Source organism: Capsicum annuum, chromosome 10, assembly GCF_002878395.1.
Source record: "Capsicum annuum cultivar UCD-10X-F1 chromosome 10, UCD10Xv1.1, whole genome shotgun sequence".
NCBI lineage: Eukaryota > Viridiplantae > Streptophyta > Magnoliopsida > Solanales > Solanaceae > Capsicum > Capsicum annuum.
In genome coordinates this window covers 131416295-131431884 of record NC_061120.1, presented here as the reverse complement: position 1 = coordinate 131431884, position 15590 = coordinate 131416295, and the positions used below count along the sequence as shown (strand labels likewise).

The following is a 15590-nucleotide window of genomic DNA, read 5'->3' as shown; positions in this document are numbered from 1 at the left end:
TTTCTGGAGATCCAATATTCGTTGAAACATAGCTTCAATGCCACTCTTATCGGTGCTTCGTTCTTTCTTTTCTTGACCATACGACCTATCAAAATCATAAGAAGAACTAGAATTTGGGTTAGCACTATAGGGGAGGGGGAATTTGGGCAATCACTCCAATGTCCATCTCGACCACCACATAAAGAACAATCATACTCCCGGTATGATGGAGATGGTGCACACATCTCTCTCCGGAGAGCGTATCTACAATCTTTCCAAAAGTGAGGTCCATCACAATATGGACATGGATCATCAAGATAAGATTTTCAACCACCAAGCTCATGTTCATTCCATGATGCCATAGTAATAAGTAAACTAAAATAAAAATCTACCAAACAAGAAATAAAAGAAAACTAAAAACAAATATTTACAAGTTTGAATTCAAGCTAGTAGGCTAAAATTCCAAACCAACTAAATACGCCAAATTGTTCCCTGACAACGGCGCCATTTTTGATAACGCTTCAAACTACACTCTGAAATAAGTGTAGGCGATCGTTGTCAATATAAAACCCAACTAGTTTGGGGTCTAATCCCACAAGGAATAATGTGAGTGGTGATTAAACTAGTTTGAAACTAAAGATACAAGTTAAATTCAAACAAACTATATAAAAAGATAAAATGAGGGTCTTGGAGATTAGCAAATAATTTTTGGTCACTTTAATTTTAGTGTTTGTCAATCAAGAGTTTATGGAATAACTAAAATTATGTTCACTAGGGCTTACGGTACATGACAGATGCCAAAATTTACTCAAAACTCTCACAGTGGTTTGGATCACAAGCTATCTTTATCGATGATATGCTCAAATGTCTCTCGACCTATTCAAGCGTCTAATTTCCTAATCCTCTCGAACTCAGGGAATCGCTATGCACTGTTCAGATTTTACCTCAAGTTAATCAACCTTGTTACAGCGCTGATTATTAAACGAAGCCTTTCTGAGTCCCTGTTGATAATTCACTTTATACTGTTTATAATTTCTTTCTCAAGCAAACCAAAGTAGGTACGCCTACTGTTTACAACCAACAGACGTAAATTATAATCTCAGAATTACCAAGAAATTCTAACACTTATTAAATCTTGAGTATTTAACACCTTATCATGACCTAACCCTAGATCCCATAATCCAGGTTACAGGTGTTTAATCACTCATAATGCAAGAAACAAGTATGCAAATTAAATTCATAACCGAAAGGATTAACTTACAATAATGAAGAAAATCAAAAGTATACTTTGAATTGAATTACAAGACAAAACTCCAAAATATTGGTCTTAGAGAGAGAGAGAAAGAGAGAAATTGTATCTTCTATCTTGTGGGATATGTCAATCAATAATGATCGAATGAATAAAAAATCTAAAATAAGGCTTTAAATAGTTAACCTTAAATAAGGAAATAAAATTAAAGTTTAGATTTTCTTCGGAATAGATGACGGCGCTCGTGATGGCCTATTAGGAGTTTGAAGGCCTATCACGGACGTCGTTAGATTCTCTTTAAGTTGGCTTTTGCTATCTCAGTTTGATGGTGACGTCCTATCAGGAGTCTGACGGCGCGTCATGGATGTCGTCAGCTCCTCTTCTATTTTGAGAATTTCTGCCTAAGGTTGACGGTGATCCTGACACCTTATCACAACTCTGATGCCTTATCATGATATGTCGTCACAATGTTATAATAAATCTCATTCTCTAGTTACGATTGACGGCATCCTTGATAGCCTATCACCAGGCTAACGACGTGTCATGGATGTCGTCAGCCATACTTTGTTCTTTATTTGCTTCCTATTTCATGCTTTTTGCTTTTTTTTATTTGTGGTTCCCCTTCTTCTCTACTTATACTGCAAAATCAAAGTAAACTAATCAAAAATAACTAAATTTACTCAAGACTTTGCAATTATTTAAAGTTAAAAGCTTTAAACGTGTTAGCATAGGCTCACACATCAGGCTTGACGGCTTATTAGAAATGTGACGACTTATCAGAGATGTCGTCACTTCTTTACCTTAAAATCTATTCCCTGCTAAGCCGACGTTGAGCCTGATGGCTTATCACACTTCTGATAGCCTATCACAGATGTTGTCACACATTCCAACTGAAGGCCATTCTTTATCTAAGCCTGACATCAAATTTAATAGCTTATCACAAGGCTGACGACTTATCAGACAAGTCATCAGCTATTCTTCCTTCTCTACTTGCTCAGAAATTAACTTTTTTACTCCCATAATTGCTGATTCTCTTGTATCTCGACTTTTACTACAATATCAAAGAGAAAACAATCAAAAACGACAAAAGTTGCTTAAGACTTTGCAATTATTCTCAGTTAAAAGCCTCAAATATGTTAGCATCTGCTCACACATCAAATTAATATTGTTATACACATCTGATAATGTGTTAGAACTTTTAAAAGAGGTTTCTAATGAAAAACTTCATGAAAAAATTGTAAATTTATCCATGAGTTCAAAACCAATGACTTTTAATATTGCTGATAGCAATCCTCCTAGTCGTGAGAGAAATTTTGAATATTTTGTGCCTTATTCTCTGGCAAAAGTTGATAAACATCTTGCTAGAAACTTTGCTCCTAGCAGGGATACTTCTTTTGATGATTTGAAAGTTGAAGTTGAAAACTTGAAAAGGGATATTAAATCTCTTAAACAAAATCAAATAATTTGTGATTACTGGATTTTCCAACTAGCGAAAAATTCTCCCACCACTTCCAAAGGGAAAAACATTAGTCCTAAGGAAGATGAAGAAAATAATATTCATCAAAAATCTCTTGATCCAAAAAATGATTATTTTCTAGGAATGATGCAAATTATTCCTGCTCACAAATGGTATATTAAATGTACTATTTTCATTAATAATGGGTTTCCTTTAACTGATATTGTTATAATTGATAGTGGAGCGGATGTTAGCTGCGTTCAAGAAGGGTTAATCCCTACGAATTATGTTCAAAAAACAACTCATGTGGTCAAATCTGCATCTGGGAATTCTCTTGATATAGAGTACAAATTACCGAATGCTCACATTTTTCAAAATAAAGTTTGCATTCCTTATTTCTTCTTTTTAGTGAAAAACTTGTTATACCCTCCAATAATACTTGGAACTCCTTTTATTAATGTTATTTATCATTTTACTCACCTTGATGCAAAAGGATTTTCTGCTAATTACAAGGATAAAGAGATATCTTATTCCTTTGTTACAGATCCTATATCTGGAGATATTAATGCTTTAATTGATATGAAATAGAAACATGTTTATTTTCTGCAACTTGAACTACTTAGCATAAATATTGTTGATACATCACAATCTACTAAGGTACAGGAAAAAATTAAATTAATTTCCAAACAAATGGTTGTTGATATTTGTGTTGATCACCCCACTGCTTTTTGGAATAGAAAAGGGCATACTGTCACTCTTCCTTATGAAGATAATTTCTCCGAGGATAATACCTCGACTAAATCACGACCTTGTCAGATGAATACTGAATTAGTAGAATTCTGCAAAAAGGAAATTGATAATTTGTTAGAGAAGGGTTTAATAAAACCTTCAAAATCTCCTTGGTTTTGTACTGCCTTTTATGTTAATAACGCACAGAAAAGGAACGTGGTGGTCCCAGGTTAGTAATAAATTATGAGCCTTTGAATAAATAATTGAAATGGATTAGGTATTCTATTCTGAATAAAAGAGATTTATTGTCTAGATTATATGATGTCAATATATTCAAAATTTGATCTGGATATTGGCAAATTCAAATATTTAATGAGTATACTTATAAAACTGCTTTTAATGTTCCAATTGGGTAATATGAATGGAATGTTATGCCATTTGGATTGAGAAATACCCCTTCTAAATTTCAGAAAATCATGAATGATATTTTCAATCCTTTTATGGATTTAATCATTGTTTATATTGATGACATATTAGCGTTTTGTAAGACATTCGAGTTCATATCAGGCATCTTGATATTTTTAAAAAGATGGTAATAAAAAATGGTTTGGTTATATCTAAACTAAAAATGAGTTTGTTTCAGACAGATGTCAGATTTTTAGGACACAATATTTGTCAAGGGAAGATTACTCCCATTCAAAGATCCATTGATTTTGCATCAAAATTTCCTAATGTTATTACTGACAAGACTCAGTTGCAAAGATTTTTGGGAAGCTTGAATTATATATCGCCTTTCTATGAGAATTTATCTCGCGATTTAACTCAATTATATGATAGGCTAAAAGGGATTATAAAGGTCCCTGGACACATAGTCACACGGATCTGGTTAAACATATAAAACAGAGTGTTAAATCTTTATCCTATTTAACTCTGGCCAACCCGGCTTGGCAAAAGATTATTAAGAAGGATGCGTCTAATATTGGCTATGGTGGAATACTAAAACAAGTTAATCCTCATGACAAAAGTGAATATTTGATAAGATTTTACTCAGGAAAATGGACTGAAGCCCAGAAGAAATATGCTACTGTGGCTCACGAAATGTTAACCATTGTTAAATATGTTTTAAAATTTCAGGATGATTTATAGAATCAAAAGTTTTTAATAAAAACTGATACTCAATCGATCAAGTATATGTTCGATAAAGATTTTAAACATGATGCTTCAAAATTGATATTTGCAAGGTGGCAAGCTCAATTAGCCCATTTTGATTTTGAAATTCAATATAAAAGGGGAAGTGATGACTCCCTACCCGCTTTTTTATCTAGGGAATATCTTAATCAAAAATGAATTTTTATGTCACCTTTCTTAGTGAAAAAACTTTAATCACTATCTTAAAGGTTATTTCATTATACAAAGATTTGAAAATCTTGTGATTGAAAAATTTTCCATGATATGGTTGAAGCAGAATTTTCTTTTCATGATTATGAAGAATTGCATGACTACTGTTTATCTAACTAAAACTGATTATATGTGCAGTATGGAGCCTTCATGGAAAAAGGCCCGAGGAAGAGGAAGAGAAAAAGTGGGAAGATCATCCCACAGAGAGTCATACTCTCAAGGATCATCATACGGACCCTCATCTACATCTCAAGGATCATTAGGCGGATCCTCATCCAATTCTCCAGTTATACAGATGGGGAAAAGGAGTTTAATAAACTCAAAAATGTCTCAACAAAGCGAATCTTCATCATCTCCTTCAATTCATTTGGAAGATATTCCAGAAGATAGTCTATTATATGGACATTTGAAAGACTATTTAGCCGCCTAAAAGTAAAGTGATACATTTGATTCAGTCACCAAAGAGGACCGTGATGATATCACATCTTATGAAAAAGTAATGAACAAATAAATTATATTTCTTGTCGAAAACTTTGAGATTCAAAGAAAAAATGATCAATGGAAAATATTCCAAATATATTTGATTAATGAATTATATTATCCGAGTGAGTCATACAAAATCCGTTCTTATTATGAGATTATTCTCACTTCCACAGGTAGTGCAGAATTTCAGCACTTTTCTGGTTCTAACACAAATGAGAAAGTTTATAACTTCTCAAAACTTATTATTAAGCGGATTATATCCATTAAGGATTGGTGGATGTCAACAATGACAGAAAGATAGATCAGTCTTAATAATTTTCGAATGAACTTTACTTATTGGGATTATATCCAAGCCTTTGATAAAGTGCTCTATTATAACAATAATTGACATAAGCATACTTGGTTTATGAAAGTCTGTGCAAAGATATTTGCAGAACCAATTCCTGATTGGTTTTTAAACTGGTGGTCAAACCATGAGCCAACTATCAAGATATTGTCTGACCCGTTCATCAAGTTATACAAAGAATGGTCTAAGGTTTCACCAAAACTTAACGAGTTATACCACGCAGATCATATCTGCTATTTAGAAAAAATTGATCAATTTTATTTCTTTATCGAATTCTCTATTTCATGGATTCGCAAATGGACCCCAGAACTGGGATTCACAAAGGATCAAATTCCTGCTTATACCGAATATATTATAATAATTTCTAGGACAAATTAATGAGAAAGGACCCAAAGACCAAAGAATTATATGGTCAAGAACTCTTGGATTCTATTAAAAACAAGATCCAAGAGCATTACACAACTTCTTAAAATGATGTAATTGAAGGAGGTTCGATTAGGCATATTGCTAGAAGAATCTTCGTTCAAGACGGAGATAAAAATGAAATGATAGCACGATATCTAGAAGAGGTAAAAAGAAATTTACTTCAATCCCTTAATCAATATAATAAGTTAGACACTTCGATGAAAAGTATGACTAGTAATGATACAGCAGAAGAAGATTTCCAAGACTCTTAGCTCATACCCTCAGATAAGATATTATTAGAGGACTCCATTGAACAAGCTAAAAAATTCATTAATCAGATGAAGGAGAAGGATAAAACATAAAAAGTAGATACACTGTTCACACATAGTAAATACATTGTGGATGTACTGTACACAAACAATAAATACACTATACACACAATAGATATACTGTATAAAGGACCCAAATCTAGGCCCCATTTAACTGTGCATAGATTTTTTTTCTATATATAGGATCTTTCATTTGTAAAGAGAGACAAAAGCTCCTTTTGTAAATTGATCTCTTTTATAATATTTCTCTCACTGTGAATAAAGAGATTACCGTTCATTACTATTCTGGCCTTTGCACCAGCCATCTAAGGTATTAATTCATATTTTATTTACTTTGAGTCTTTACTTATTACTCTCTCCCTCTGTCCGGTCGTAACTATGTTCTGCTAAGCAGATCCATATCTATGTTGGATATCTAACTTCTCTTGCATAATAATCACAAAAGATCCAGACTCTATCAAAATATAAAGGAATTTTTATTTAGTTTCTTGATTTGGTTCCAAGATGGTGGTACAGTCGAATTCAGTACTGCTTTTGTTGGCTTTGCATTAGTGGCTCCATCTAGCAAGTCGTGACTCTAAAGCCCGTTAAAAGTTATTGAAAATGGTGTCTTCTTTCATGGTTAGAACTGCTAGATGCATGGGCTCAACATAAGTATGTATTAAAGTCTGACAGACTCTTTGCTCGGGGTAAAAGATTTATTCTTCCATACAGCCAATAAGTTATTTGAAATTCTTGTATATTTCAATTTTCTTGTATTATAGGTCTGGGTGGCCGCGCAGCTTATCGCCAGCCTCCGATCCTGCAATCTGCTAGAAATTTTTATTTAGTTTCTTGACTTGGTTCCGATATGGTGGTACAGTCGAATTTAGTGCTGCTTTTGTTGACTTTGCCTTAGTGGCTACATCTAGAAAGTCGTGACTCTTAAGCCCATTAAAAGTTGTTGAAAAAGGACATCCTTTTTCACGGTTAGAACCGCTAGATACATGGGCTCAACATAAGTATGTATTGAAGTCTGACAGGCTCCTTGCTTGGGTAAAAGATTTATTCTTCCATACAGTCAATAAGCTATTTGAAATTCTTGTATATTTTGATTTTCTTGCATTATAGGTCTGGATGGCCGCGTGGCTTACCGATCGCCTCCAATCCTGCAATCGGGTTATGCTTGCATAATTATAGCACATAATCCTACTTTCTAGCAACTAATACACAAAACTTTCTCTCCTTTTTATTTTATTGTTAAAATTTAAAATTTGTAATTATCCAATTAATATCCTAATCATTTTTTGAATTTAAAATTAATGATAACCTACTTTTATGGCTGAGCATGTTTTGCCTCATTTTACCTATCACAGTCGAATTACCATAATATGCGTTTAGTAGATAATTATGAATATAATATTACTCTCTATTTAATCACTTTTTAATAATTTATATTCACATTCTATCTAATAGGATAATTACAATATTATTTTAATTTGAATTTAAATTTATCTACAAGTTAAATCATTTCATTTTTGAAATTCAAATTGAGTATGTTATCTATATAAATACATTAACATTATGATTCTGTATCAATCTGTTCATTATTATTCGTAACTTCTATTTCTTTTTTTTACTAATTGAGTAGACATATTGTAGGTAGGTAGTTAACTCTTATCTCTTAGATATACACATTTATTTATTTGCAGGTTTTGATTTTATTAATCTATAATGTTATATATATAACATAATATTTTTCTTTTGTCATATAGTATTTTTATCATGGATAAAAAGATTGTAGGAGAATGTTTATTAGATTTCTCTGAGTAGCTATTAAGATATGGTGTTCATACTTAATTTAGTTTTTAAACTTTTATTATTATTTGTGATTACTATTATACTTATCATAAATCACAATCGTACCTATCATGGATACAAATATTAATGGTAATACTCATACTTAAATTTCTCTGAATAAATACGGAGGTATGTCTTTTCATGTAAATTTTTTAGTTATTATTATTATTACTATTATTATTATTATTATTATTATTATTATTATTATTATTATTATTATTATTTATGATTAACATAAAATTTATCTTTTGTCATAGATGAATCTAAAAAAGGTGAAGTTTCCACAAATATGATGGACGTAAATAATATTAAAATGCAAAATAAATATTTAGAAAATTGATAACTACAATTGAGACTCGAAATATAAAGAGGAGATTTAACAAATTATTTGTGTATAAAATGAATGTCAAAAAAAATCATATCTAATTTCTTCTAGGAGATTATAAAATAATTTTGTAGGCATTTAGATATAGTTGATCTATTTTTTTATTGTTTTACTTGCAAATTTACATGTGTGAATATATTTTTGTTACTGATTTTATGCATTGTTTAAAGTATAAGAAGTGGTATTTTTGCATCCCTTCTTAAACAATTTCATGCATTCTTGAATTCTTTTAATCATAAGAACAAAGTTAATAAATTTTTAATTTGAATTTAAAAAATTAAAATTGAATATAGGATAAAATTATCTCCAATAGAGGTGAAAGTATTTAGCGAGTTTGAATTTTAAACAATATATATTCCTAACAAATTAAATTAGATTATATTGGAGTCTTCTTTTACTCTATATTTAATTTGGTAAAATCTTTTTCTGTATGTCATTTTATTATTTCTATTACGCATAATAAAACTTATAATTCTAATTTTATGTAATACAAAACTTATTAATTTTTTCTATTATATAGAAGCAGTGGTTTCGACATGCCTGCTTCAGTAGGTTTCTTGCTTCGCGATTTTACTATATCATCTCTAATTAATTATTATAAGTTATTTATATATTAAAAAATTAATAATATTTAATTAAAAATAAAATAGATATTTATGACATATCTGCTTCAACCATAATTTTACTATATCACCTCTAGTTAATTACTATAAGTCATTTATGTATTAAAGAATAAATAATGTTTAATTTTAATATTTATGACATGCCTGCTTCAACTACTTCAACCGTAATTTTATTATACAACCCTTAATTAATTATTATAATCATTTATGCATTAAAAAATTAATAACATTTAATTAAAAGAGTAAAATAGACATTTATGACATGTCTACTTTAGCTTTATCAACCATAGTTTTACTAAATATTACCCTAATTAATTATTATAAGTCATTTATGTATTAAAAAATTAATAATATTTAATTAAAAAATAAAGTAGACATTTCTATCATGTCTACTTTAGCTGGTTCAACCATAGTTTTACTAAATATTACCCTAATTAATTATTATAAGTCATTTAAGTATTAAAAAAATTAATAATAATTAATAAAAAAGTTAAAATAGATATAAAAATGATAAATTAATTTTTTATGTTTTAAATTAACTTGACGTCTTATATGACTTGACGTCTTATATGAGGTTCACTTAATTTCTTTTCACCAGTATCTTTTCTAGTAATTTGTTATGTCACTTCTAATTAGTTTTTGTAAGTCATTTAAGACATTTATGCTTCGCTACTTTAATCATGATTTACTATATAACCCCTAATTAATTATTATAGTCATCTAAACATTGTGCCACTTAAATTGAAATAAAAAAATATTATAAATCACAATAATTAAAATTTAAATTATTTTAAAAATATAATTGGCTATCGAAGATACAAACTTTGGACAAAGAGAGTGACATATATTATTCAAATATTACATAAAAATTAAAAATTACAATATTTAGTAACTTAAAATATCTAAAAATAATTTAATTTGTTATATATTTCAAAAAAAAAAGTAAAAATACTATAAATCACAATAATTAACAACTTAAAAAAATTTAAAATATAAAATATTTGGTTGACTCTCGAAATTATATTAGTGTCACTTAAATTGGAATAGAATAAAAGTATTATAAATCACAATAATTAAAAACTTAAATTATTTTTAAGATATAATTGACTATCAATGCCACAAAAGTTTGGTCAAGAAAAATAACATATATTATTTGAAAATTATATAAAAAAATTATAAATTACAATAGTTAACATATTAAATTATCTAAATACATATTAAAAGTATGATTGATTATCTAAATTCTATTTGTGTCACATAAATTGAGATTAAAATAACATATATTAAACCCGTTCTAGATCCTGAATGAATCCTAGAATGTATATGGAATTCTTTTTTTTAAAAAAACTTTTGGTTAAATATATCAAGATAGAAAAGGCAAGTTCTAATACAACACATCAAACAGTGTATAAGAACTAGTGTTAGCATAAATAATACCAGTATTACTAATATAAGCATTACTAATGCAAACACAGCTAATACATTCTATTCAAAATTATTTTTATACACTCTAACAAACGACTCCTACATTTCAATAAAAGAAACATATACAAAAGCAAAGTTCGATAAAACATTTACAGAAGTATATTTTATCGTGTTCTCAAAGTCAAATAACATAAATTAATACAACAAATAGTAACTTATAGTTTTTTTTTTAAAAATAATTTTCAAAACACTTAAAATTTAAATTTAAAATATTAATTTAACTTAACTTCAAAGAACAAGTTGACAAATAAAAGAGGAGGAAAATAAAAGCAAAGGATGTTTATGTCGGCTTAGTAGGAGAATACAATGTAATTTTGGGTTCTTAATTGCAACCCAGTTGTGATGTAATATGCAATGACTAGATAACCTTTTATCTTTTTCAACAATTAATCTCTATTTTATACAACAAGTGTCAAGTCTTATATATCAATTTTAATCTCATATTTTATACTTAATGTAGAAAATCTCAATCATATGATTAAAGATCTAAACTTCAAAATGCATTGAATTTTATTATTTATATGAGTAAGTTATACATAATTATCTTGTGAGATAGTTTGGCTCATTGAAAAATACTATCAAGTAGTTAATATGTTTTGTGTATTCATGTTTTAGAATTCATAATTGAAATTGACGTCAATCTAACTTATCTTACATAGTCAAAATATCTTAATATTGGGTCCGTGCTGACAAGGGTCATGCTCCTCTAGTTGTAAAACATAAATAGATATAATAGTCAACATAGTATGAAATTATAATTTACAAATAAATATTTTTAATTATATATATTTATATTTTTAAAGAACATAATGATTATTTTTAATATTTTACAAATTTATTAATTTTAAATAACATAAAAAAAATGTAAAACTTGAGGTAATAAAGAGTAACAAATTGACCTTCTTTTATTCCATTTATGTTAATGTAATTTCAAATATGTATCTCAATTTTTTAAAAAAAACAAGTTATATATTACATTTTAAAAGCAAGAATAAGAAAGAACATTAAATTGATAACATTAAATTGATCTTCTTTTAACAAATTGATATGATATTTAAATTTAAATTTAAAGTCAAAAAAAAAATTTGTGTTGGATAGTATATATATATATATATATATATCACAAACTATAGAAAAATGGGGTGTTGGGGGATAGTTTTTGAACTAATTTTTAAAATATATTGAATTGATTAGATAATACACATATTGTTATCCATAAACTAAAAATTGGAAAGACATAGAATTAAAGCTCAAAAAATTCATAAGTAAACAAAATAAAAATATTTATTTTATATTAATAAAAGACGTGAATTTTTCAAAATATGTGTTTGATATTATTGTTCTTCTTTTTAATATTGTTTTATTTCATAGTTTTTCTGTATTTAATTCAATTATATGCAATTCATAATTGTTTGATTTTTGTATTTAATATCACATTCACATATTTACTTTTTTAGGAGAAATATAAAACAATTTTATAGACATTTATATATCTTAAATTTATTTATTCTCTTTTAATTTTACTTGAAATGTACATTTATGTATAATTTTTTTTTATTGATTTTGGGCGTCACTTAGTTTTACAATATAAAGAAAAAGAATAAGAGCACTAAGATGAATTATAGAATATGAGATAAGGTTATATTTCGATAGTTGTGAAAGTGTTTAACATAAATTTTAAATTATAATAACTTCTAACAGATTAAATTATTCTGGAGTTTTCTTCTAATCTATCTATCATTTATTTTATCATGCATGACAAAACTTATCTATTATAATTTCTATATTTTGAGATAAGAGTGAAGAAAACTCAATTGCTTATGCGCGTAATACAAAATAATTTAATTTTAAATCCAATTACAGAAAAGTAAAATAATTAAAATATAATAGGAAAAAATGCACACTAGGTATTAGTGGTGGGAGGGGGTGGATTTGAAATAATTTTTAGAATATAATGAAGCAATTAGACAACATCATATCCATGTTACTATTTAGTAAAAAAAAATTACATTATTTTTTTATAATCAGAAATCTTTAGATTGAACTATATAACAAAGAAAAATATGAAATATAAAAACATTTTTGAATTACATGATTATTTTATTTATATAAATTTCGTTAGAGGTGGGGTGAGGGAAAACATTAGCAACTTATTATCTTTAAATTGTGAATAATATAATAAAGAAAAATCTGAACATAATTTTTTCTTACAATTACATGATTATATTTTCGTATAGATTTTGATCGAGATAGGGGGATTGGGGGTGGGAAACGTGGGAGAGGATAAAATTTTTATATTTTTAATCAAAGTTAGCCTTTTCAAGCTGACAAAGAGGGGGATCATCTAATCTTAAAATAGGTGGGATAGGGGTGAGAGGTGGGTGGGGCAGATTTTATTTTTTTTGTATTTCATTGAGAAATAATATGATAGTTACTTTTCTTTAATGTAATATAATTAACATACTCAAACCGAGACATTCTGATATGAAATGCTTATAAATAATGCTTTAATATTATCCGCATACCGCTCGGGTATATCTATCTATCTATCTATCTATCTATCTATCTCTCTCTCTCTCTCTCTCTCTCTCTCTCTCTCTATATATATATATATATATATATATATATATATAAGCAAGGCAAGAAGTCAATTGACAAGATATTAAAAAGCCACGTGACAGTTTTAGGACAATATTTAATAGCATTATTATAAAAATTTTGAATTACAAAATATTAAATATTTTAATTTAAAAATAATAATAATAGAAGAAAAAAATTCATCAACAACAACAATTGTAGAAGCGTGGGTTGTTATTTGGTGATAAAATGAATGGAATGGAATTAATAAATTAGAGATATTTGCATTTAAAAATATTAGGCTCTTTAAAAAAAATAAAATTACAAATTCATAAAATATTCAAATTTGAATTCAAATAGAATTGAATTGGAATGGATTAAATGATTAGAGTTATTCACATTTGAAAATATTAGGCTTTTTTTGAAAAATAAAATTATCATTAGCTTGAAAATAAGAACATTACATTGAAGACTTCTAAATAAACTCTAACTATTTATAAATATATTTAAAATATTAAAATATAATTCCTTTCAAAGTTTTAAAATATATTTAAATATTATAAAAAAAATATAATGATAATAATAATAACAACAATAGTAAATAACAATAGTAGTTATAGTATTAGTACTTTTTATTTTTAAAAAATGTAGTAGCAATGATACTTGGGGGTTTGGGCCGTAGGTGACGAAAGAGTTTTAAAATGAGGTGTAGGTGACACAAGTCTTAATTATTAGGTGGAGGTGACAATTACTTTATTATGAATTAAGAAAGTTGGAGAAGTTTGAAAATAACCCACAAGTTTTTAAATTTATACTTTGATCCAAATGTTAGTTAATATAACAAAAAATGGAGGGAAAAATGCGTTTTTCTCTCTTGTCATCCATTGCTATTTTCTCTCTCTTCACTAGTATTGTTGTTCATTGTTGGTGCTGCTGCTTTATTCATCATCTTCTGCTTCATTATCATCACCTTCTACTTCATTATCATCTTCATCTTCTTCTTGTCGACCATTGTTGTTATTGTTACCACTACTGTTGCTATTTTACCAATTTCTTAAGTCAAATTTTTTTCGAACATTACCACTTTTCACTTTGACATTACTTCATAGGAGACCTTGGTAAGTTAAATTATGATTTTTAGTCGAATTTGTCATCTGGGTTACAAAGTTACTGTTGTTTTTCCAACAATGGATAAAAGCCAATCATGAATCCAACATAAGTGCCAACAATTTAAACAAATCACTTATCTAGTGCATCAGATGAGCAACCTGTTACAACAGAAGATATATCTGTTGCAACAGACTAGCTATCTATTGCATCAGACTGATTATCTGTTGCATCAGACTGATTATCTGCTGCATCAGACTTATTATCTATTGCATCAGACTGATTATCTGTTGCATCATACTGATTAATCTGTTTGGAACAACACAAATCAGCCCATGCCACAAACCCAACAGATAACCAATATGTTTTGCTATTGCTACTGGATTCAAAATTATTACTTTTGTCCAATCGTCGACATGTTTGTTGAGAATATAATAGACAGAATGAAAATTAAAGACTCCCTCCGTCGAAAATTATCCGTCCCAAATTTTCTAATTTGATTTTTCATTTTACTTATCTTTTTTTATTAATCAAGAAGAGATAACAAAAAATCCATGTTTTACCCTTTGCATTAATCACTTCTTCTTCAAATTAAAATGTAAACATTATCTAATATGGCTATTATGATAAACTAGGCATGTTATTAATTATTTTTCTTAATCAATGTGCCATCTCAATTTGGGACGGGTAGGGTAATTTGAGATAGAGGGAGTTATCTGTTAAAAAAGATTAGTTATCTGTTGCAACATACAAGTAATCTGTTTGGAACAACCTAAATCAGCCCCTGTCACAAACCCAACAGATAAATCTTAAATCTTGCTATTGCTACTGGATTCAAAATTACTCCTTAAGTCCAATCGTCGACATGTTTGTTGAGAAGATAATAGACAGAATGAAAATTAAATATGAATTAAAATGTTTAAAGTTGATCAAACATAATTTTTTTATTAAACTAAAACAAATAAAAGTACATATACAGACTTAGAAAGAAAGAAGAAACAAAATAATCTAATTATTATTAATAAATTCTTCATTATTATTATTATTAACGCCAGCCGCATCTTCGACATGTAGCAACAATGCCCTTTTTATCCTGCGAATCTCCTGCAACATCCTTACTCTAACAATGGCCAACTCCCACTGTATATTATGTACCTGCCTCTGCAAATCCCGTACGTCATCTCATAAAATAGCGATATC

The 15590-nt window shown here is 28.2% G+C and overlaps 1 protein-coding gene across 1 annotated transcript; it reads left to right on the top strand.

Moving 5' to 3' along the window:
• The first annotated feature begins 3374 nt into the window (after positions 1-3374).
• Positions 3375-5074, top strand: LOC107844306. The gene is made up of 2 exons (XM_016688754.2): positions 3375-3642; positions 4950-5074. Exons 1-2 carry the CDS (start codon positions 3375-3377, stop codon positions 5072-5074), a joined length of 393 nt encoding a protein of 130 aa, XP_016544240.2.
• Positions 5075-15590: the final 10516 nt, after the last annotated feature.